Genomic DNA, 24,425 nt, shown 5'->3' on the forward strand with positions numbered 1-24,425 from the left:
CAGAGATACAAAAACATGTTTTCTATTCTAGAAAATTTCCCATCCAGTAGGTTTTCCTTTTTTTTTAATTTTGGTGCTCAAAAGTTTACTTTCTAGAAAATTCATGTCACAGAACTACAGGATTTAGGACAGTAATTAAAAGAGGTATTACTGCACCTGGATTTTCCTAGCAGAGCCCTGACGAGAACTCTCATGACGGTAATTAAGGGGCAGATGTTTTCCTTTCTGTCTTTTCTTTCTTTTTGGAGCTCCCATCTGAAGAAAACTGAATACCCTGGCTGTGGGACACACGTCACCTACTTACTTATTCAGACACCTGACCTCATGCCCAGACAGGGGCCTCTGTCTGCTGCTGTGATCCACTTTGTGGGTCGTGGGAGTGAGTAAACTGGGGCAGATGGCCTCGGGGAAGGATGGGATTTGTAGAAAATGCTGCGGAATGGCAGAATCCTTGCCCCAGATGTCACAGTGCAGCTATGGCTGATTCCAGCCAGCTGGGGGCGGGGTGCTCCTTGCAGATCCCTTACCTCGATTATGTTGCAAGAGCACAATAGTAGGATTGACAATTGTCGTGGAGGGGTAGGCAGATGATGGCTTGCTAACTGGTGCAAAGGTCTGGGAATCAGTTCCAACGTGCGACGAAGAAAGTTCATTTAGTAGAGGACTTGAATCCTGAAAAGAAAACAAACGTTGTCACTCACTGCAACTACGTGAAACCGAGAGGTACCACTTTTTAAAAAGAAGAGATTTAAAGCTTTACAAGGACCTTAATTATAAAAAGAAATGTAACCAGTGAGACATATTAATTCCAGTTAGATAAGTTTAATCTGGAATGTTTATTCTCTTTGTTGGGATTAGTAAAGGGAGAGAAGGAAGGTGACTGTTACTCGAAGTCTCAGCAACGTCATTCATTATTTTCATCTGGTCATAACTGTGGCTCAATCCGGTTACTGAAAAAGCAAATTCGAAGAAGCATAACATGCAAAACTCATGCAATCCCCAATGCAATCTGAGAACAAAAGGTGGTTTAATTGGGGAAAATCAGGAAAGTTTAGTACTTGTTTAGAGCAACACGAGACATTGTGAGGACGAGAAGCCATTGACGTAAGAGGGAAGAGTTAAGCACTGGAACTCTTGGAAAGCTACTCTTACCTACACCACTGAACGACCCTACTAGCACGCGCTTCTGAGATCTGGACATTATCTTGTCGTACTGTGACATTTTCTCACTCTAATATTGACTGACAAAGATCTCTGAAGTAAAGACTTATGAAAATCCTGACTTGGAAATCCTGAGGTGTCTGCCAGAAATACCAATAAAATTATTACTACTAACATTATAATCTGCATGATGGGAATAATAGCAGTCTTTTTAAACACATGAAAATAGGACCTCAAAACGCAGTAAAGATATGTAGACAGTTTCCTCTATCATGCCTATAAATTTTGCCAAGTTTCTATTCTGATGTTTACACACCCCAAAGCCACAATGTCATTCCCCAAAGGTCTGAAGAACAAGACCTTCTAGATAAAAGTGTAGCTCGAAGCAGTCAGTGTGCGCCACCAGAGACCAACTGCTCTGTAAGTACCTGCAGGACAAGGGCTATGCCTCCCTTCCTCCTCTTCCCCCTGCACCTAGCACAATGCCCTGCAGACCACGTGTGCTCAGTAAATGCCACATGGCTGACAGGAGTCGTCTACCAGCAAAGGTGTCTCTGAACAACCTCTGTAGCAAGAGAACATGTGCCCACCAAAAGAGAGGATGTGAGTGTCAGAACCCAGGACAGCTCCTGACACACAGTAGGAGCTTCCTTTAAAAACACTGGCTTGGGGCTTCCCTGGTGGTGCAGTGGTTGAGAGTCCGCCTGCCGATGCAGGGGATACGGGTTCGTGCCCCGGTCCGGGAAGATCCCACGTGTCACGGAGCGGCTGGGCCCGTGAGCCGTGGCCGCTGAGCCTGCACGTCTGGAGCCTGTGCTCCGCAACGGGAGAGGCCACAGCAGTGAGAGGCCCGCGTACCGCGTACCAAAAAAAAAAAAAAACAAAAACAAACAAACAAACAAAAAAACACTGGCTTGGTCAGCTCACCTCTTCTGAAAGTGCCCTAATGTCATAGCTGTTAATTATGAGTGGCAGCTCAGTTTAGTAAATAAAACCTTTCCCTAAGACTCAAGAGGCACAATATGATCTTGTTCAAAAAGTGCCTCACCTCAACTTTTTCTTTGGTATAGTGGAAAAGCAATTACACTTTTCCTAATTGACTTCCGAAGTGATGTAATAAAGATAAATCTGCCATAATGCCCCCAGGAAACACACAAAAAATCAGGCATACAGCTCCGTAAAGTATAAATGCCTGGATGGATCGTGTGAACATTAAGCATCTCACAAATTTTACTCTGGTGTAAATCTTATCTCGGGAACATCACAAAAATAGCTATTGGCTAAAAGAACCTGGATCAATTAACATGAATTTTCTTCCCTCTTACTCTCCAATCCCTGCAGATGGAGCAGATATCAACTTGTGGCTTGGCCGCCATCCACAGGGGCTCCTGTTCCTCTTGACAATTCTCACTCATTGCAGGAATCCAACCAGTTTCCTTTTTCACCTCTTACTGTTTGTACCCAGGGCCAAACCAGAAGTTATCGGGCCAAAGGAAGTCCTCCTGGGAAGTCAGTACCAGGCTGACCAAACAGGTTTGAGAAATTGAGGACACTGTCCCAACTCATCTGTCCTGGCATGCATGAGACAAACTCAATATGGAAATCTAGATCGATGCAAATGACAAAGTGTAGGGTACACAAGAAAGCTACTAGTGCACTAAAAATAAGATGTGCTTTACATGACGCTCCAGAGAAACCTTCTGTGCCTGTACTCTCCAAAACAAGAGCGGCTTCTAAACGCACCTACAAATTGAGCTGGGGTGAGGAGAACGCATCAGCGAACAGTCTGGCACCTTCCTCCAACAGGGCTGAGTGGACAAGCTCAAAGCTAGGATATCCAAAGCCCCTGGGCCACATCTGGCCAGGTCCTCACCTAACCGTGATGTGCTGTACCTAGAGATTAGAGAAGAGGACCCCGCCCGGGATGTAGCCTTTCCCAGCTTTGGCGTGCCTGATATCTCACTGTAATTTCTTTTACAAGTCAAAAAACAAGTTTCCTTCCCGCTTTCTGTGTGACTGGCTTCAGTTTAATGAGCCACTGGAGCCAGTTTTGTAGGCATACCTCTTTCCGCAGAGGGATGTCAATGAACGTTTAATTCCAGCAGCCAACTGCATGGCCCACTAGGTTGCTACGTTTTAAAATGTGGTCCACAGATCCTCAGCGTCAGAATCCCCCAGGATGCCTGTTACCACATCTCAGTCCTCGGCCCCTCCCCAGACCCACTCAATAAGAAACTCAAGGAGTATAACCTCAGAGGATCCCATGTACGCTACACTTGAGCACCAATACACCACTCAGATAAATCCTGTTCACAGCTGTGCCCACAGGATCTAGCAGGAAAACCAGAACGTGGCAGGAACTCAATGATGAACTGCTACTTAGTCAGCCACTTAGTTTTGAGGAGCTCTGGTCCATTTGCTAGGGCAACTCCTCAGCCCCAAAGCTAACAGTTACTGGGCACTCTCTGCGTGCCAAGCCCTGTATCAGAAACTTCTGCGTACTCAGTTCCACTGCACCCACAGCCCCGACAGATCCGTGCGTCCCCATTCTACGACTCACACTGAGGTTCTTGCAGTCTCTCAGCTCCCAGGGCTCCTGAAGGGAGAACAGACTGAGCCCTTTGACTTGGCCTTTCCTCTAAAGCACTTGGGCTTTCCCATTACGATGGGGCCTCGTCCCTCGCAGGACAGGACCTGAAGTGTCGGGACACTCTAACTTCCCATGACCACTGGGGCAGGTACTGTTTTGCCTCCAAAGCCCCTGGCAGCCACCCTGCAGGGGCCCCAGCAAATTTCTGCCTTTTGAGGAAACAGTGCTAATGCTTGTACCAGGCTTGTATATCCATTTGCTCAATTAAACTTTTTTTTAAACCCACTCTCTGCCATTGCTGTATATAAAAGAGAGTTTGCTTACTTGCAAAATCAGCACGAGTGAATCTTTCCCTCCCCTAGAACCTCCCTGCTCCCTGTTAGAAAAACAGTTAGCACCATGCCTACTGATGGCTTTTCCACACAATTCCTCAGGTTTCCTCCGCTCTCCGCACTACATCTGCCTGGCCTACGAGGAGCACAGCCAGCCAAAGGAAAGCCACAGAGGTGGTCTGCTCTGCAGGGAGATGTGCATTCCAAACAGGACAGAGAGGAAGAGGGTCTAGAGAGGTTGCTGGACAGCCACAAGGGGCCCACGGAACACACAGGGGAGGCATGCTCTAGTGAAAGCAAACACGGGTCCCGTCATCACACAAGCACAGGGCAGCCAACATCTCTCTCAGAACTTAGTACTTGAGTGAGAAAGGGATTTTGGGGTTTTCTTTCTTTCTTTTCTTTTTTTTTTTTTCTCTTTACTGCCGGGAGCAGACATTCAGGAAGGCTGTGAGGAAGGGGATCTAGCAAGCTTACGGTACTCGAAACAGCTCCCGTGAGGCCAGGCTCCGAGATTCTGCGGAGGCCCTCGGGGACCGGAGGGACCAGCGGAGGCGGTGGTGAGAAGGATGGCGGTGTCTGGCTAACGGGGGGGAGGGAGCCAGGAGTGCTGGCTGGCTGGCTGTGGTGAGACCGCCTCTGCAGATGAGGGGGAATGAAATCGTCTAGAGTCGGCAAGGTCAGAGGTGAGCCGGCAGGGACGGCCGCCGGGACCGGGGGGCCGTGGGGCCCCAGAGATGCTGGAGGTCTGTCAGTGCCTTCGTGCCCTCTGTCAGTGTTAACCAGGTAGAGAGGGACAACTATTACCTCAGGCTGGGCTGGGCTGGAGGAAGTGGCATCCTGTAGGAAATAAGGGGGTCATTACGTAAAGGGGTACAGCAGGGAAGAAGGAATTCCATATTTAAACAGCTGAGAGCGGACATGCAGTGATGTACGCTGAGAAATATTTAATCAGTGCCCTTTCCTCAGAGTACACGAGACAGTCAGTGCTAGCCAGTTGGCCTCCTGACACTATGACACAGAGGGAACCCCATCCAAGTTTACTTTCCACCCATCTATTTTTGAGTCCTTTTAACACTTGAGAAAAAGAGAACAACAGAACAGGCAGGCAGGCTGTGTTTAACCCCAAAACTGCTTGCAGAGCCTGAAAGCTTGGGAGTAAATACAGTCTCTTTGGCACCTTGTTACAAAACACATGTAACAGAATAGTTCACCATATTATTAGTCTACGGATTCTAGGCTCCAGCATACTTACGTATTTATAGAAAAGAGAGGCGGGGAGACACAGGGAGGACTGTGCTGAGATGCTGAGACAGAAGGGTTTGCGCCTCAAGCTGCAGCACCGTTCACGGGGAAAAGGAGGTAGGGCAGCCCAGAAAACAAACAAGCTGCTCGCACGAGTTTTCGAAAGAGACGGTGTAGGAGACACACAAACATTCCTAGTTCCTTGCCTTGGCTGGATAACAGGGCTGCAAAAGGTAAGGTTCTTTTCTCTTCCGGTTTTCGGGATCAGAGGTAACCTGGGGGCCTAGCACAGGTGGTCTCACTGCGTCTGCTGATGAAGGCCGAGTCCCCGGGGAAGGACTCTCGCCACGGCTAATGGCATCCTTACGGATGGCAGAGAATAGCTTGGGAGGGCCAGGAGAAGGAGCAGAGGGTGGCTTCCCCGCGCCGGCTGTGCAGGAGGCAATGCTGGGAGCCCGTGCTCGAGTGCCCGCAGCTTCCAAGGGAGTGCCTTTGTCTGGGTCACGTGCAACACCAGAGAGGTTTGCCGATGCCACGGGGCGAATGTTACGGGATAAACAAGGTACATATAAGCTGCTGACCTTTTTATTCCCAACTGCCTCATGACGTGGGTTAGAGCTCACATTCTCTCTATAAACTGTCCTGGCAGCTGCACAGCACTGCTGGGGGTGGGACCAAGCACTGGGGAGCGTGGAACCCGGAAGTGAGGGCCCAGGACACAGCACACCTTCGGGCGCTGATCTGGCTGCCAGGGGGACGGAGACGGGCCGGGGTCGTGAGGGGCTCTGCTGGTTGGGGGTGCCGGGCGGGCCGTATGGCTTTGGTGAGCTCAGGTAAAGGGAGTCCTTGAAGGAACTGCGGGTGCCGGGGGGCTGCCATGCAAAGCAGTCCTCTTGAGGGAGAGGAGGGCACGGGGGCGAGAGGACCTTTGGTAGTATTTTTAAGACAATAAAAAGAAAGAAAGAGGAGGGGAAATGGAAAGAAGGATGACCATTAGAAACAGCACAACACGACCTGAAGAAAAAACAACTCTGGACACGTTTTTAAGCAAATCCTCAGCTTAGACTCCTCATGGCCCGTACATTTTTCCTTGCGGTAAAGCCAAGGACTGAATCCTACTCACCTGGAGAGGCAGGCCTGACTCTCCTTTACATCACAGGGAGGCTGAGCTCAGCCCAGGTGCCAAGTCAGGTTGACACGAGTCCTGGGTTGACCTGTACCGGCTGAGACCTCCTGACCCAAGAAGGGTGCCCAAGGGTTAAACGCCAGCGGAAGAAGCCCCAGAGGCCCCAGCTTTCTCCAGACCTCAACGATTTTCCTCTTTGTACCTTCAGCTTTAAAAGTTTAAGTTCCCTCCAACTCGAGTGTCTTCCATTCCCTCAGGAAACGGACAACTGGAAGAATCATCCTTAGTTGTTCACAGGAGGCAGCCGTCTTAATTGAGTCACTAAGATTTAGCATCAGTTCCATAAGCATAACAACTTAAAACTCACCAAGAAGAGAATGCTAGCTAAGGACTTAGAATCCGCACGTCTTGTCTCAGAGGAAACAATGTGATGGAACTAATTATTAGAAGGAAGACAGGCATGAGGTTAAAAGCATGCAGTCTCCCATTTTTGACGCACCCAGAACAAAGAGACCAGGCAATGAAGCATCTGACTGGCTTGGACTGTGCCTGTTTACCAAATTCCAGACCATTCCTCATTCCCACCCAGCCCACCAGGCACAGACAATCCTAAAAGGGGGTGATCAGCCTCAGGCTCATGGTTTAAGCCCGAAGCTCTGGTTCCAGGCTCAGAGCTAGAAAACTGTAGCTCCCACCTCATTCCCTCTCCCTCAACACAGCCCCTCGCTCCTCCCTGGGTCTCAGCGAGGCAGAGGGTCAGGAAGTGGGGTAAATCTCCAGATGATCCTCATTTCAAGGACAGCCGCCTGTCAGCCTGTGGCTCAACTTGGAATCAAGTAAGATACGTTTATTTTCCTAATGTTATGGACTGGATGTGTGACCCCTCAAATTCTTAAGTTGAACCCCTAACCCCAAGTGGTGGCATTTGGAGATGGGGCCTGTGGGTGGTAATTAGGGTTAGATGAGGTCATGAGGGTGGGACCCCATGATGGGATAGGGGTCCTTATTAGAAGAGGAAGAGAGACCAGAGCCCTGTCTTTCCACCAGGTGAGGACACAGTGAGAAGGCAGGTGTCTACATGACAGGAAGAGAGCCCTAACCAGGAACCTAACAGGCTGGCACCTTGATCTTGGACTTCCCAGCCTCCAGAGCTGTGAGAAATAAATGTCTGTTGATTAAATCACCTGTCTTTGATACTTTCTTACAGCAGCCTAAGACACCTAGATTTTCTTCACTGGCCCCTCTCTTTAAAGATAGCCCAGTATGAGAAGAAAATGAGAACCGTCTGCTAAATTGCACAGGTAAAGTACATTAGAGTTTGGTTGATAAATGGCAAATGGATTGTGACCCCAAACTGGGAGGGTGCACGGGCGTGGGCCTATTTTATTTTTATTTTTTGTGGAGTGCAGGCAGCAAGGGGGAAGGGATGCTAGTGAGGGTAAATAAGTGAGAATAAAGTATGAGTCCGGACTAGAATATTAACCCAGAGACAGTAAACAGCCCATCCCTCAGCAAGCTAGGTTAACTTGATGCCTATCCTTTCCACAGGGTGCCCAGGACACTGCCAGTGGAATGTGGTCATGTGTACCAGCCAAAAATACAAAACGTATCTTCAGTCATTAGTAGGAGCAAAACCATCCAGATGTACTCTCGGTTTCAGTGAACTTAGGCTGGAGGTTGGGGTGTACTCACAGACTAAAACGATGCTCTCCAGAAGCAAAACACTTGACCAAGCATGCGCCAAAGGGACTGCGGGTAAGTTGACGATGGTTGCCAGGGAGGTAAGTAAAAGGCAATTTTGAGTTAGGCTCAAATTTACTTTTACTTCGAGCTCAAGTGTCCCACATGTGATTTCTTCTTGCCCAAAGATAGAAATCGGTTTCAATGACTTTTTAACTTAATTTGGCTGTGGCCATGTAAGGTGCCAGGGCTGCATTATAACAGGCCTGAGCCTTCCCAGGGCTCTGACCCTGTAGAGAGGACGCTTCCCCAGAGAGTTGACAACACACTCAGAGCCAAGGCCTTCCTGTCCTGGGGCTCCTGTGAGCTCTAGAGAAGGAGGGGGATAGGCACAGTCACTTTACATGTAAGGAACTACTTTCTGTTTTATTGTAAACATTGTGGGAACCATATAGGCAGTTGGCATTCCTGCCCAGCTGGCCACTAATGAAATCCCATTTACCTTTTTAGAAGATGGGGTGGTGACAAAAATGGGGCTGCTTGAAGAATCTGACATGTTCCTAGTAGGTACAGTTCCAGAAACTATCAATCCCTGCCTCCACTGGGGATCCCCAAGATGCTGCTGTCAGAGAGGGGAAAGCCCTGATTCCGCGTCACTGCGGGTGAGGAGAGCAGGGCAGCAGGAGGAAAGGCAGACGTGGGAGCATCAGGAGATAGGATTCCCCTCTGGCCCGTGTGTCCTCGGACTCCAACTCAATCCTTAGGAGGGGATGCTAGGCCTGCAGGTGTCTGAGAGCTGTCTTCATCTGTAACCAAGCCAGAGCAGAGAGAAGCCCAGCCCCCCTTGGCTTTGTCTAAGCCAGCGTGTACTTACAGCTCTGGCAATAGCTACAGAGACAAGACGTCATTTTTGCGTTCAGAAAATGAATCTATGACCTCAAGCCTCTTGAAAGTTGGGTGGCCAATCTTACACTGAATATATAGAATAACACCTCTACATCAGCAATATGCCAAGTATCTTTTCAGACACCCAGGTAAAAAGAAAATTCCCAGATAGTGACCGATGAGAAAATGCATACACTATTCGTAGCCCACATTACAGGACGATTATCCTTGTTATGAGGTCACCCTTACACACTCCTTGAGGGCAATGTTTACACAGTGATCCAAACACAACAAATGCTCAGTAAAGTTGCTGTAAGTACATGTATTTAAAGGGGATTTTTATTTACTTCACACGCTGTTAAAATTCTCTCTGTAGAAGAGCTATTTCAGAAGCCAAAAGGAATTAGTGAGCTACCCTTTGGGCTAAGTCCCTGAGAGTGGAAGAGGATGTGCTTCCACACTTGCCTTGCATTAATCAGAACTATTTCCTACCCTGGATATAGAGCCAACTGTATCCAACCTCGAGAACGCCAAGAAGGAAGTATGCCTGCCACCAGCAGCAGACTTAGATGCTGGGAAAGGTCTTAGAAACAGGGAAACTATGGCCAGTCGTTTACCAGACAACAGACCTCCCACATCCCGAGTCTAATGAGGACTTCAGGAGGCCAGGCCCATTCACAGCTCCTGGCCCTGACCAGCGGCCCCGCATGCATGTGGCAGTAGCTACAGGAGACAGGCCATGGTAGGGGCGGGGAGGCTGAGTAGTGCTGCCTTGGCACGCGATTCAGCAACCTCCTCTAAGCCTGGGAGACAAGGGTCTGCAAAGGGGAAGGAAGGCATCATCTCGGACTTGGTTTCATTCCAGGGACGAGCGCAGTTTTATGTCCTCACGAGCAGAACCCAGAGGATTATCGGAGAAGCGGGGGTGGGAACAAGGAAGGCACGTGGATTCCCCAGGCTCCTTGCGAGTTGTGAGAGCATGTGCACAGAAGGCAGGCGGGCGCAGGGAGGTGGACTGCGTAGGGAACACATTTCTGCCGTTTTTGAGCAGCGCAGCGCTTTTTAAAAGAAAGGATTGCTCTGTTCCATGGATATTACTCTGCTCTATAAAAACACTCTTCACAGATTGCCTGAATTAAAACAGGGTCTATTACTTTCGTCAAGATGGCAAAGCAGGGAAGTCCCTGGCAGTCCAGTGGTTAGGACCCTCGCTCTCACTGCTCAGGGCCTGAGTTTGATCCCTAGTTGGGGAACTAAAATCCCATAAGCTGCAGAGTGCAGCCAACAGGAAGGGGAAGAAAGAAAGATGAGGAAAACAACGTAGGGGGAAAACTTAAGCAGAATTATTCCTACTGCAAGTTGTACAACGTGGGGTACACTCTTGCGTAGGGTAGCGCCAGGCAGTGTAAAGCCCGCTGTGCTGCCATTCTGGCTTCTGCCTGCTTCTAGGCTGCTGGATTCCGCACTGGCCACAGCTCCCTGATCTTAATCTGTAAGGACGGAGCTGCTGAAACGTACAGCCTCAACACGAGCAAATTAATGAAATAAACACAAGAGTACAGTCGCCTTCTGAATATTATGCTCTAAAGAGTTTTCATAAAACAGGCTCAGAGCTTTTTCCCACCTGGCATTCCCTCTTTCAGAACATTTCCACACACGTTTCAAACCTACAGAATATTGGGCTTATGCTTCTGATACCCTGGTACAGACCAGCCTCATCCCATACATCTGCTTCCCTTGACCCCAACTTCTCCCTAACTCTGGTCCTCCTGGGGCTTTTTCAGAATTGGCCAAAAGTGGGACTCAGAAGCCAGTCCGTCATCCAGCTGGGCGAGCACGAAGTCACAAGTGCAAAAAGCTAAACGACTCAAGAACAGTCCCCACCCCGCCCCGGGCGCCCACCTACCTGAGGCTTGTCCGAAGGAAGGTTGGGATGCACACTTCGGTAGCCCTTGGCAACGAGTGGAGAGGGCTGGGCGTTTCCATTGGCATCAGCATTGGAAGGAAGCCTCCACTCATCTGAGAGATGAAAAAAAGAAGAAACCCCTCACTCACAGGAACACTCCCTGGTTCTCCTCTTAATTGAAGGGTTCCCCTCTAATTGAAGGGTTCCTGGTGGAAGGGCAGGGACAGAAAGGATGCAAGAGAAATCATACCTGCTGAGGAATTCTCTGACTCCAGAACTACATGTGGCGCACAAAGGATGAAAACAAGAAGGGGGGAAAACAGAAATGGTTACGTTTGCAGGAAACAAGCACGTACTGCACAGAAAGACGAAACTCCAGCACTCCGTTGCCTGACACAAAATGCCCTCAGTCACGATGGTCTAATTACCATAGGAACCCACTCTAAACCATGATGTGCTCACAGGCGCTGACCTTTGAAAACACAAGGCTCACATTCACAGTAATGAAGAAACAATTGTTCTTGACATTCTTATTTTACAGACAAAAAGGCCACAGCACTCTCCTGTCCAGTCCTGACTCACTAACTTGCATTCCCCTTTTATAAGCCTGACGTGGGCCCAGAATGACCTCTCCTCATCAGCAGCCTGGGCTAATTAACAGACCCGGAGAGGGAGACATCGATAAGCACTTTTTCCATGGCTGTTGGTGCTGCGCAAAGGCGAGAACATGATTTAAGCCCCAAGGTATCTGCTGTGATAAGGGCTTTTTTTCCTCCCTGCCTGCCTTTCTTCTTTCCATTAAACGAGCTACATAAAGATTTCAAAAGCTAATCACCCTGAGTTTTCATCATACTACAAGGCACCCTTGTCCCCCTTCAGCCAGCTACCACCCTGCCCTCCATCTATTGCCTGGAGCAGCTCAGAGACCCTAAACCTCTCCTAACCTGACCAGCACCACGAGGCAGGACGGCGCAGTGGTCACAAGCTTGGCTGGGAAGGCAGCTGGACCTCAATTCAAATCCTGGCTCCTCCACCTATGGGCTCTGTGGCCCTGGGCAAGTTATAAGCCTCAGTTTTCCCATATAAAAAATGGGGGTAACGATATGCCTGCTTCATACGTGTTGTTTTAAGAATTAAAAGATATAATGCATGAGAGATGCTTAGAACAGTGCCTGGCAGAGCTCAGCAACGTTTGTTATTTACCACCATCTTCTGCATCATCTCTTGTCTCTGTTCTCTATCTTCCATGTAGCCCAGGGGTTAGCAAACCTTTTCTGTAAAGGGCCAGTTAGCAAATACTTTAGGCTTTGACGGCCATATGGGCTCAGTCACAACTATTCAACTCTGCTGTTGTAGCACAAAAGCAGCCGCAAACAATATCAAGTGAACGAAGGTGGCTGTGTTCCAATAAACCTTTATTTGTGGAAACTGGAGTTTGAATTTCATGTAATTTTCACACAGCACATTCTTTTTCTTTCAACCCTTAAAATATAAAAACCCAGATGCAAGAAAAAAGCGTCCTCATGCTTTCTGTCCAATTGTGGCAGCCCAGATTGAAGAGGGTAATTTCTTTTGCAACTCAGAAGTAACCTTGTGAACAGTAAACCAAAGCCTGCTTTATTCCAAAGAAGAATTTGAGTTTACAAGAAATGTATTGGAAAATTATTCCCCTACACGCTTACCTTCTGATTGATTCCACTTTTAAAAGCATAAGAGCTAAGTCTAATTAAAGACAAGCCAAAAAATATTACACACACACACACACACACACACACACACACACACACACACACACACACACACACACACACACACACCCCATCCCTTGTTAAAGGGATGTACAAAAATAAGCATAGGCCAGATTAGGCCCAAGCGCCACAGTTTGCCAACCCCTCATGGAGCCAGTCCCTTAATTTCCTCCTCCTCTCTGGTTGCCTCCTTATCTCACCCTATATAAAGAGGGGAATAAAGCACTGCAGCTCTCACAGCCCAAGGCTCCATTTCAATGTGGCTTCCTCAGGGATCAGAGATGGGCTTTCCGGATCGAACGTCTTTCTAAGTGCCAGACGCTGTTGGCCACTTTTGCATATATTTAGTATTTAATTCAGTGCACACAAGTCTGTGAGGCAGGTAATCACTCTGCTTCATGGATGAAAAAAACAGAGAGGCCAATTGACTGGCCCAAAGTCACACAGCCAGGAAGTGATAAAGCAGTCAGCCCAGGTCTCCAGAATCAAGTGCAGCACTCTGTCCACCCCCCACGGCCACCAACCCTGCCATCTGCCACAAAGCAGAGCCTACATTCCAGGGAGATGGTGGAAGCCAAAGGGTGTCAGAGCAAAAGGCCAGGCAGGGGAACAGGTTTCAAGTGATTTGCATCCAGGTACAGCAGTCTATCTGCATCGGAGCCACCAGGAGTGCTTGTTAAAACGCAGATCGCAGGGCCCCATCCCCAGAGTTTTTGACTCAGAGGAGAAGTGAGGCTTGAGAATTTGTATTTCTAACATGTCTCCAGGTTATAGTAAGGCTGCTGGTCCATAACGCAAAGCTCACTTTGAGAGTCAATGGCATACTAATGTACACTCAAAAACATCCTTACTCTGGGAAATGGTATCCATTTTTGCAAATTCCGTCCTCCTCTAAAACGAGCTTTTTATAACCTGTTTCAGTTGCACATTCTTTTAGCAGGTTGGCTGTCACATTTCTGCCACTCCCTTAGGGACAATTCCTAGATATCTGTCTTCTTGTCCCAACCACATGGCTGGGAAATTTACAGGACTTGATCTTTACTCACATTACTGTGATGTACCAGCTCGTGCAATCAAGGACAAGCTGTTGATCGCCCTAAATTTCACTGTTTCCATCTATAAAATATAACCCTTACCCCACATACATCGCACAGGGTTGCTGAGGTCAGGTACGTGACGTGTCCTAAAAGTGACCGTTTTGAAAAAATTTTTATTGGAGTAGAGCTGATTCACAATGTTGTGTTAGTTTCTGCTGTAGAGCCAAGTGAACCAGTTATACATATACTGATTTCCACTTTTTCAGGTTCTTTTCCCATATACCTCATTACAGAGTATTGAGAAGACTTCCTTGTGCTATATAGCAGGAAAAGTGACCATTTTAACACTCGCTAGTGCATCCATGCAGATCCTGGCCCCGAGATTTCCTTGCACCCACAGGCCTTCAGGTACCAGGTGCCACACTATGAAAATGTTTCTCCTTCCTCCCCTGTATCTATCACTTTTACTATCTCATCTTCCTTCCTAGGTTATTTCTAGTCCGGCTTTGTCAAGTCGTTCTATCAAATTTATTTGATTTACACACACGCACTAAATGTCAATAGGTTCTCTTAAAAAAAATTTTTTTTATACAGCAGGTTCTATTTAGTTATCTATTTTATACATATTAGTGTATATATGTCAATCCCAATCTCCCAGTTCATCCCACCCCCCCCGCCAGCCCCGCTTCCCCGACCTTGGTGTCCATACGTTTGTTCTCTATGTCAACAGGTTCTGATGAGAGGCTATCAATAAAGGATGTGAACTTTGTACATGGATGTGGAAGCATGTTATTTTGTCTGCTCTTTGGCTGGGTTGGTTCTATTCAGGTGATGTTGGCACACAGATGTGTCGTGGAAAGCTGAGGTGAGTCTGTTCCTCCCAAACCCTTAGGTATCATAAAGGGACTGTCATTGTGGAATCAGACAGCCTAGTTTGAATCCTGTTTTGCTCACTGCATATCCTGCAGCAAGGGACATAGCCTCATCTGTGAAATGAGAAATTTTCTCTCTCGTCATAAGGACTAAGTGGAAGTATGTGGCATAAGGTACGTGCTTAGTAAGATCGGGATCCAAAGCATAAGGGGAAAAACATTTCCCAGACACAGCAATTAGAGCAGTTGACTCTGCCATTTGATAAACAGCCTTAAGAACATAATATCCTCGGGAATCAACCCACTTTCTCTTCTCATTCCAAGTCTTTAAAACTGTTCCCCTTACCCCGTCCCCAAAAAGGCAGTTCCCAGGACTCCTCAGAACATTCCTTTCTTATTTAAAAGAGCTGCATTTCTGACGCTTCATCCTCCTTCATCTGTTACCTACTCTTCTGAACCTTGAAGGTTGGTAGCAGCCCAGGGCCATTTGTGTCTGAGGGTGGCAGGTGAAATTTTATGTACATGATCATCAATTATTAACTCTTGGTTAGGGAGACTGTCAAAATGCTTCTCTCAATAAATGTTAGCTCAGAGCTCCCGTGATGGAGGAGGGCCTTGGAAAGCTGGGTCCCTCAGGAGGTTTTGCAGCCCTGAGGAGACCAAACCTTTCCATGAGAAGTTTAATTTATTTTGCCTTATCTTTTTCTCCATCTATGCTTTTTTTTTTTTTTTTTTGCGGTACGCGGGCTTCTCGCTGTTGTGGCCTCTCCCGTTGTGGAGCACAGGCTCCGGACGCGCAGGCTCAGCGGCCATGGCTCACGGGCCCAGCCGCTCCGCGGCATGTGGGATCTTCCCGGCCCGGGGCACGAACCCGTGTCCCCTGCATCGGCAGGCGGACTCTCAACCACTGCGCCACCAGGGAAGCCCCATCTATTCTTTATATACAATCTTTTCTGGCCTGTGGCCACAGCTTACTTATTTTCCTTTATCTCACTCTGTGCTAATTTCATCTTGGTCTGTTGTAAGCTTGTTTTGCTGATCACTTCTTGGGATCTCAGGACACTTTTCATTGAGTTAGATCTGTGTTTCCTGGTAGAGAATCCACGAGTTAGAGGAAAGGTGTTAAAAGTGGGTCTAAGAGCGTTCCATACCTTGTTTAACTTTTATTCATGCTGTGTGGGAAAGAATTTACTCTTCCCCAAAAGGAGGTCTGGCCTTTGCCCTCTGGCTTCCAGGAGTTAATCTCTAAGCCCTTGGAATGTCATCCTGATAGGACTGTCTTTGTGCTAAACCAATAACGTGACTTAGGTTGGGGGCCTTTGCGCTCAACCTCCTAACGGACTGGAGAGTGAGACGAACCACTTGGGCAGTGGATAACACCTATGTAATAGAGCCCCAATGAAAACCATGGACGCCACAGCCTGTATGACCTTCATGGTTGGCACTGCTCTGAGCATGTTCTCACACGCAGTGCTGGGAACTAACATGTCCTGACTCCACAGGAGAGGGACCACACCAACTCCATGCTTCCTTCTTTTAGCTGATTTTAATCTGTATCTTCTCCCCGTAATAAACCAGAACTGTGGGTATAACAGCTTTCAATGGGTTCTTTGAGTCCTGCTACCAAATTATCAAACCTGAGAGTGGTTGTGGGAATCCCCTGACCTTGCAGCTGGTGTCACAGTGAGAGTCTTCTCTTGTGGGGACTTCTGCCTCCAACTACTTCTCATTTGGCCCCCTTTTCTCATACGTGAGCTCACGAAAAAGACTCTTAGTTAATGGGGGTAGGGAATGCCTAACTATTTTAATGTCAATTTTCTTATCTTTCTGCTACTGTCATTTCTCGAGAGCAAATGTGAGGAAATGAGTTGACTGCAGGTCCAAGAATCCTTACATCCATAGCTAACTTTGCCGTCAAGAATCAGACACGAAGGATGGGGGCCAACTGGCACAGAATAAGCTGTAAATGTCGAACTGAACTTTGGCTTTTGAGTCAGAACACAGGGATTGATGGTCTCCATGCCATACCAGAAGGAAGCTTCGTACAGCCCCCACCACCAGTCCAGGCTCCCTGTCTCCTCTTAAGATCACCGTGACCTGGGGACACAGGTGGAGTCACACCTGAACCAACAGGGCCATTACCCAAACCTGGCCAAGCTATTATACCAGGAAGCAGGAATAAGAGGCCTCTCTTGGAGGCCGGGAATCAGCATTAAGATTACTGTAGCTCTTTCCAGATGGTTCAGATCCCAAAACCTAGGTCTACATTCAGAGATTAGGAGGGTGGTCAGGGATCCAGAGTCAAGCTACCACTGAGGGCAGGAGCCTGGAGGTTGGGTTTAAACTGGGCAACTCTGAGGGCTCCGTCTGTCACTCCACCTCAGAGAGCATCTCCACCCTCCCCATGTTCACTTGGATGCCAATGGCTCCCAAATCCACACCCTGGATTCCAAATTTCCAAATGCCTATTAGAAAATTCCTCCTAGAAGTCCTTCTCTTGCCAAGAAACTCAGCACGTCAAGAAGTGGAATCCAACATTCCTTCCAACTCCCCTCATAAATCCAGCATCTCCATGAGTGCCACATCTATTCTCCCAGTCAAGCAGGGAAGGCGCCTTCTGCTCCGCACGGAGCCCTACCTCTCCACACTCCTTAAACACTGTGCCAAGCCCTGCCATTCCACTCTCCAGATACACTTCTCGCTTGGCCCCTGCTCGTCATTCCCACCACCACCACGCTGGGCCTAGACCCTCACAGCCTCTACGAGAAATTACTGCAAGTCTTTAAGTGGCCTCCTGATCCACAGAAACGAGAATCGTTTCCATTCAAGAGCACCTTGTACATGCCTGGCTCTGTGCTATATCTTGAGATGGAAGAGTTCACTGCATCCCAGCGACTCTATTAAGGTCATCTCCAGTTTACAGATGGGGAAAGTGAAGCTCTCCAAGGTTAATTTGCCCATATTACCAAGACAGTAAGTGGTACAGCTGAACCTTGAGAGAGGACTGTGTGACTTGAGAGCGAGACCACCTCTCACAGGGTAAGGGAGCTGGAGCAAGGACTGGAAATAGGGGCCACCTCTGAAATGCAGGTGTCAAGGGGCCATATGGGGAAAGAAATCAGGCCACAGGTGCTGGGCAGTAATGTGAGACCGAAGCTTCCAGTTCAGGCAGATGATCAGCAACTTGGAGATCTACAGGGATGGAGGAATGTGGTAAAGCCAGGGAGCAATGCAGAGAGGAGACAGCCAGAGCAGCTGGGGCACAGATGCTGGCCCTGGTGGCAGGAGAGAGACCTGGACGCTATCTGACACCCACTATCTGTGAAGATGCTGGGAAAAGGAAGCACGCCCAGTCCTTGGCAAGAGCCAAGCAAGGCTCCCTGCCTCACACTTGGGCTCCCAGTCCAGGCTAGCACAGCTGCCGTCAAATGCTGCCGGAAACTGTTTCCATGAGGCTGGTCAAGTCTCAGAGGCTTGGTGGGGGCCAGCAAGTTGTCATCCAGAGGCTCAGATGGAGGGAGCAGGCAGGGATGAGGAGGGCTGGGGAGCCACACGGACCCAGCCAGAGTCAAGGGCCAGCAGGATGCTGGCCAATGGCCAGGAGGGTAAGAGAACAAGATCCCTGGTCCTGAGTGTCCCACCTCTGGAGGTGCATCCTCTTTTATCCGCACCTCCAGTGTTAACTCATTCCAGCCTGCTGGTCACCTGATCAGTGTAATTTCCCCCCACCCCTACTCAACCCCAGCTTGTTCCTTTCCACCCAAACTGGCCTAGTGTACAATCCTGAATGTGTCCCCAGTGAATAGGCTTCTGTTTGTGTCAGGTTAATTCCCAAACTTCCCAAGTTCACAGAGCATTCTGGAACTAGAAAGGCTTGAAAACCATCTTTCCCAAGACCCTCATACTTCATACGTGCTTCAGAGGTGTGACATACGTGTGGTCAGAAAGCATGACAGTGGACTGGGGCTCCACACCTGACTCTCTGGTTGGAACTCTTGTGCTCACATGATGCCCCCAAATTTCTCTCCCTTTTCTTCCCTTCTCGTCACAATTCCTCGTGACTCCCAGTGATGCCTGGCCCCTATAGGATGCAGAATGAATGTCTGCTGATTTGGATTCAATGACCTCTATTTATCTGGAGAAAAATAATCTACAAAGATTAATTTACTGTAAGGTGTGAATGACTGATAGCCATCCCCCAATCCTTCAGAGTATTTTCAATTTAAAACAAGATCTTTTTTTAATCCAAATTATCTGTTATAAATCTGTAAGATATAGAATTATCTGGGGACTAGAGAGAGCTTCCTTAAGTGTTCAAATCACTGCACTGGAGTGCAAACCTACAGACAGCAAGGTAAAGAACAACATCGGGGCTCTGTGTTAGTGCCACATTGTGACCACCAGGGGGAGCTCAAGGCTCCCTCTCCTGCCATTCACCATTCCCATTCACCACCAGAGGAAGGGCCAGGAGGTTGTGAGGTCATTTTATCGGGCCACGGGGCTGTAGGTATGGTCCTTCTCTTTAAATTATCCCTTAGGTTTCTCTCTTTCCCAGAGGTCCTCCAGCTTGGGAGATGGATCTTCCCAGTGGCCCCACCTCTCCTGGAGACCAGAGTGGCAAAGTACTGTAGGGAAAGAGGCAGGTATGGGTTCAGGAAAACAGAGCCAAGCAGCTACTTTCAACCTAATAGTGCTGGAGGCCACTCATGCCTTCCCCTGAGCCTAGGGAAAAAGAAGCTTTCCACAGGGACTGACATGACCAGGACGGGGCTGGTGCTCAAACCCTAGCCTGGCCTCGTCCTTGGGCATCTGCCTTTGTACTGTTACGGCTGGCAGGGAACAGAAAGAAAGTCAAGTTTCCAGGATGCTGGGTACTGACCATCTCCATCCTGTACAGTTCCATCTTATCACAACACACCACTCCCGACTGTACCAGAAGAGCTTGCATGTCTCTGGTCCCAAGGAAGTGGTCATCACCCCAATTCATTTTCTCTCCATTTCCTTCCTTCAAGATGGGAGAAAACTCCCGTCCCCTATGGCAGTAGCTCTCAAGTGTGGTCCTTGGCCCAGGAGCATCAGCATGACCTGGGAACTTGTCGAAAATGCAAAACCTCAATGCAAAACCCTTGACACACTTCATCCTCACAATGACGTGGCGAGGCAGGTACAGTTATCAACCTGATCCGACAGGTGGGCTCACCAGGGTTGAGGGAGAGCAGCCGTCTCATCCCAGGCTGCACAGCCAACAGGTGGTGGAAGTAGGACATGAACCCCATGTGCCGATCCCAAAGTCCCAGGTGTCCACCTCAGCACCGTGCTCCAGGCGCCCGGGTTTCCCGAGGGGCGGGGGCTTCTGTGTTGGCCTTAGACACGCTCTCCTGATCCTGCTCCCTCGGGATGCCTCCCTGCTTTCCGGGAGCTGAGGCCATTTGGCCGCCTGCACTTTTCAGTCTCCCTTGGCTTCTTCCCCAGCCCCAGCCCCGCCTGGATGGTCACAGCTGAGCCCCTAGAAGTGGGGACGGCTCAGAGAAGCCAAGCCTGGAGGCCATCCCACCACTCCCTCCCCAGGCCCTTAAGCCATCTCCATCTTCCTAAACTAGTCTGCAGAGCCTCAGACTGCTCACGCGTTCCGTCAAAAGCTAGAGTAAAGTGGTCGCCGCCGTGCCTTTGCCTGAAGCAAGTGGGTACCTGTCAGTTTAGGGCAGTGATCACCACCCACCACAGAGACGAGACAGAGAGGTCTGTGCCAGGGGCCCCTGGGAGAATCGGTAGGCAGAGCCCCACCCTTCCCCTGGTCTCCGAGGTAGCGCACCTGGTTTCCTTTCCTCTTGCGGGGTTTCCCGAGGGCTCACAGGGCTACCGCTTGGGATCTCCCTGTAGGAGGACGAGGCCCGGAGAGTCACCGCTCCCTTCCCAGTGCAGATTTTTGTAGGATCCGTGTCTGAAAAGGAAAGACCCAAGAGGAAAGACTGAGTCCCAGGCTCCTGGAGGATGAAAGCGACAGTCAGCCAGCAACTTGGTACAGCTGGGGAATGAGATGAACCTGGTTACAGACAGGCAAAGTCTGACGGTCAATGAAAATTAACCTGTGGATGGTGAAGAGGGACAAATCACATTTTCAGAGGTTTACCACCCATCATGAGGTTAGGAGGAAATGGAGGCAACAGTGAGTTCTGAGTCAATGGATGCGTTACAACGTCAGCTGTAAACATTTCCAAATCAAAGCGGGTTGATTCCTTTTATTAAATGAAGTTTAGGTTGGTGAGCAGCTTCTGACCAATTAGTAAGGCTCAGTTCAAGAAAGAATTTATGAAAGATTTCTCAAGCTCCCACATCATCCTTCTTAAAAAAGAGCAAGTCGACAGCACAGGGAATTAGGTGGTGGTTCTGTAGAGAATCACTGCTCCGTGCAGCCCCCCAACGGAAGAGCAAAAGACAATCTCCTTGTATCAGCAAGCCAAGCCCCCTGTAGTGGTGAGACAGGATATGCTGCTGGTGAGAAAGGTCAAGGGCCAGAGCCTCACATTCGAAACTTAATGAAGAAAATTCACACCAAAGAAAACGACTAGAAATGCTAAATCCTTCAAGGAACAGTGTTCACTGCACTTCCAGCTGAGCCTTCCCTGGGCCCCGACCTCTCCTACAGTTCACAATGGCCTAATAACAGACCAAGGGTATCTTTCAGAACTGCATGGAGAAGGATTTCAAAATAGGCTTCAAAAGATCTGGATGTTCATCCTCCAGGAAAATCAGTAACGGGGAAACAAGAAAGCCACACAGACCACACAGCCCTAGGAGGTACACGTGCTGAATGTTTCTCTCTGTACAGCTGAGCTGAACTGAATTCCACAGTTTTTCAAGTTGCTCACAGCACAGCCTGGATCTTGGACCTCAAATTGTCATGACTGGGATTATGGGTAAAGTTTAAGGCGGGCATCGGGCAGGATGTGGGCTCAGATGTGCAACTCATGCCCATTCCTGTGCCAGGGCCAAGAGGAGCCAAGCCTCTTTGCTTCTCCTTTCCACTCTGGCAGCCCCCTTTCTGACAGCTCAGACAGAACGATCATTAGTGTTACAGAAGAGGACAGATCTGCCGTCAGCACCTCTTGCACTGAAAGCAAAGCGCAAAACCACAATGTATGGCAGGGCGGGCAGCAGCCTTGGAGAGCATCTGACTCATCCAACCCTATCAAGAGGTAAGTGACTGATGTCACAGAACTACTGGCAAAATTGATTCACGGTCTTTTCAAAAGGGTGAGGGGCAAAGTCATGGTCTTTGCCAAAGGCTGAGGGGCAAAGTGACAAACCCAGCCCGTCCACAGTGTCCTGGATGCACAGCCAGATTGGCCCAACTCCTGAAAGAACCACCAGTGGGATGAAGAGCCACCTGGGCCTCCCTCGTCTCATTTTGTACAGAAGGAAGCCATGAGCCAGAGCTGTCGTCTGAACTGCACCCCCTTCCTTGGAGAGGAGAGGCAGGAAGTGACTGCTGGTGAGGTTTGGGGCAGAGGAGGGAGTGCTCAGGGAAATGGTCCGTCCAGCATCACAGAGACGCAGCCAGGTGTGGCATCTAAGGGAGCTGCTTCAAGTTCACACCCATTCAGAGATTCCCTGTGTAGCCACATTAGTTCTTGGGGACAGTGGAGTTTTAAATAAAGTCTTGGGAGCTGGAACATCTAAGGGGAACCTAAGTCGTCTATGTGGCTCAGACCTACACCAGCTGGAATCAACATTCAGCCTCTGGACTGACCTTCTCCTTAAGGGGGAGGGGCAAGGCACCTGTCAGTTCCTCTCCACACTTGCCGGTGGCTCACAGACAGACAGACAGACACACACACACACAGACACACACACACACACACACACACACACATGAAGAAAGGAAACCAGCCAGAGAAGTGAAAGGGAGTGGCTCCTAAACATGCAAGGATTAAGCCTCCAAGTCTTTGTTAGAAGGAAAGAAGAAAGGATCATGCATGATCTGCTAACAATTTAAAAAAAAACAACAAAAACCAACCCAAGGAGAGATACCTGGAGGGAGTACTAGGCCTGAAGAGTTTTTCACTGTCTTCACAGGGATTATTTTAACAGCAGAAATAGAGCGTGCACGTATAGGGTCTGCAGTTGCTGAAAACACAAAAGGGTAAATGGTGCATCCAGAAAAAACATTTGGGAAACACTCAGGCAGTGGAGGAACCGGGCAGGGACAATAGGAGGAAGTCACCCACACCAGAAGAACAATAGGAAGAGCGGTAGATGCAGTAACTTAAAATAACCTGCTTTCGCTCTTTAGAGTCCTGTACCAAGTCACCAGAACCCTCCCATGACCGTCCCCCAGATGCAGCTGATCAGTGTCTGTGCTGCCTGCCACACCAGGAACTCGCTAGACAAAGAGATTTACAGAGACGCAGATGGCCTGGCAAATAGAGGAAGGGGAGAGCAAGCAGGGTCCAAGGGGCCCCCTGGGAGAAGGCTAGGGTGTCTATGCTGGGGGGAGGCTCCGAGGAGGAGAGTTATGGCTCCTCTAACTCCAGAGGAGTGGAGGAAGGACAGGGAACAAATTTGGGAGCTGCCTGGTCCTTTCAGCCATCACAGCCTCTTCTCCAGGATCGTAACTCCTGGGGTCTTGTGCCTGTTCTGACAACCACAGCTCTCCGGCCCTGAGCAAATCAGAGGCCCCATCTGTTGGGCAGCAGATGGCCTACTTAAAGCCATCCTTCCCTGGGCAAGAGGTTGCCGAGTGTCCAAGTGCCTGTTCAAGACTCTGGGAGCACTCAAGCGCGAGGCCCAGGGTGCTGACACCAGCTGAGCTTTGAAAGCTGGGATACTACCTGGGATGTGGGTGAAGGCTGCTGTCCTCAAGTCCCGGATGCTCATGCTTATCTAGGCACAGGCTTCCCTGGGCCCCCTGCTACCCAGATTCTGGAATCTCAATGGTGGGCATAGTCCCAAACCCTCCTTCTCACAACAAGCCTATGGTGGCAATGTCACTCTTGAGCAACACCCGGAGTTCTTATGGTCCCAGATCCACGTCACACCTTGCGGGGTAGGGCTGTTTGGGAAGCAAGACCGTCACGGCTGCATCAGCATCATGCTGACGAGCCTGTCAAGGGGACAGGAGGGAGGCAGGCAGCTCGGAGGTGGGTAGTTCACCTTCCAGTCCATCAGGCTGTCATTTCACAAGGTCCACGGCAGTCATACAGCCGCCAAGAACTGAGTTGATAATAACAACCCTGCACGTGTTAAGATACAAACAAGCTTTCACAGCAATCCTGGTGACTGTTCCTTACGGCCACCTGGGAGATTGGGTGGGAGGATTCTGTTACCATTTTCAGAGGAAGAAGAGAGCTGGTCGGAGTCATCCAGTGCTCAAGCGAAGAGCCCGAGACTGGAGCCCAGCTGTCCTGGCACCTGGTTTACTGAGCGCCCCAGGCCGCCCTGATGACTCCAGGCTGCATCTGCTTCCTCTTTCCAACCAAAGGTGGGTCTTACCAAGGAGCGAGGGGAATGCAACTCCACGGGCCACCCTGCCCGCCCACCTCCGAGGTCTCCTCTGCTGATGAATTCACAGGGCTGGGGGGAGCATCAAACACGCTCGTCTCCCTGTGTGCTCCTCATCAGATGCTTATTAGGCACCGCCCTTCAACATTCTCTAAGCGAATTGGCCAAGGCTGTCCAAGACCCCGAGAACATTGCCTCACACCAGGCGTGGAGAAGAGCGGCCGGGCAGGGAGACACGGAAGACAGGACAACAGCAGGACCCTCCCAACCAACCGGCCCCAGGCTCCCCATCTCTCCCGCTCTCTACGCCTCCCCTCCTGGCTGCTCTTTCTGACTTTACAC

General features: G+C 49.4%; 1 protein-coding gene and 1 long non-coding RNA gene across 3 annotated transcripts in view; one reads left to right on the forward strand and one right to left on the reverse strand.

The window, feature by feature from the left end:
- The window catches only part of SORBS1 (sorbin and SH3 domain containing 1), a 237,035-nt gene that overhangs the window by 87,001 nt on the left and 125,609 nt on the right, over positions 1 to 24,425 (reverse strand). The window contains exons 5-9 of the mRNA XM_060125606.1: positions 22,614 to 22,709; positions 20,395 to 20,523; positions 10,926 to 11,038; positions 4,561 to 4,923; positions 528 to 672 (exon numbers count right to left, since the gene is read on the reverse strand). Coding sequence (XP_059981589.1) covers positions 528 to 672; positions 4,561 to 4,923; positions 10,926 to 11,038; positions 20,395 to 20,523; positions 22,614 to 22,709 — 846 coding nt within the window. The remainder of the gene's footprint in view (positions 1 to 527; positions 673 to 4,560; positions 4,924 to 10,925; positions 11,039 to 20,394; positions 20,524 to 22,613; positions 22,710 to 24,425) is intronic.
- LOC132506845 (uncharacterized) lies at positions 5,154 to 12,358 on the forward strand. Of its 2 annotated transcripts, none has more exons than XR_009535971.1 (4): positions 5,154 to 5,561; positions 7,662 to 7,755; positions 8,003 to 8,209; positions 10,804 to 12,358. It is a non-coding gene; the product is annotated as an uncharacterized LOC132506845 (long non-coding RNA). The 2 variants fall into 2 exon arrangements; XR_009535972.1 differs by lacking the exon at positions 5,154 to 5,561 and adding an exon at positions 6,722 to 7,290.

Source organism: Lagenorhynchus albirostris, chromosome 16, assembly GCF_949774975.1.
Source record: "Lagenorhynchus albirostris chromosome 16, mLagAlb1.1, whole genome shotgun sequence".
In the NCBI taxonomy this organism is placed as follows: Eukaryota; Metazoa; Chordata; class Mammalia; order Artiodactyla; family Delphinidae; genus Lagenorhynchus; species Lagenorhynchus albirostris.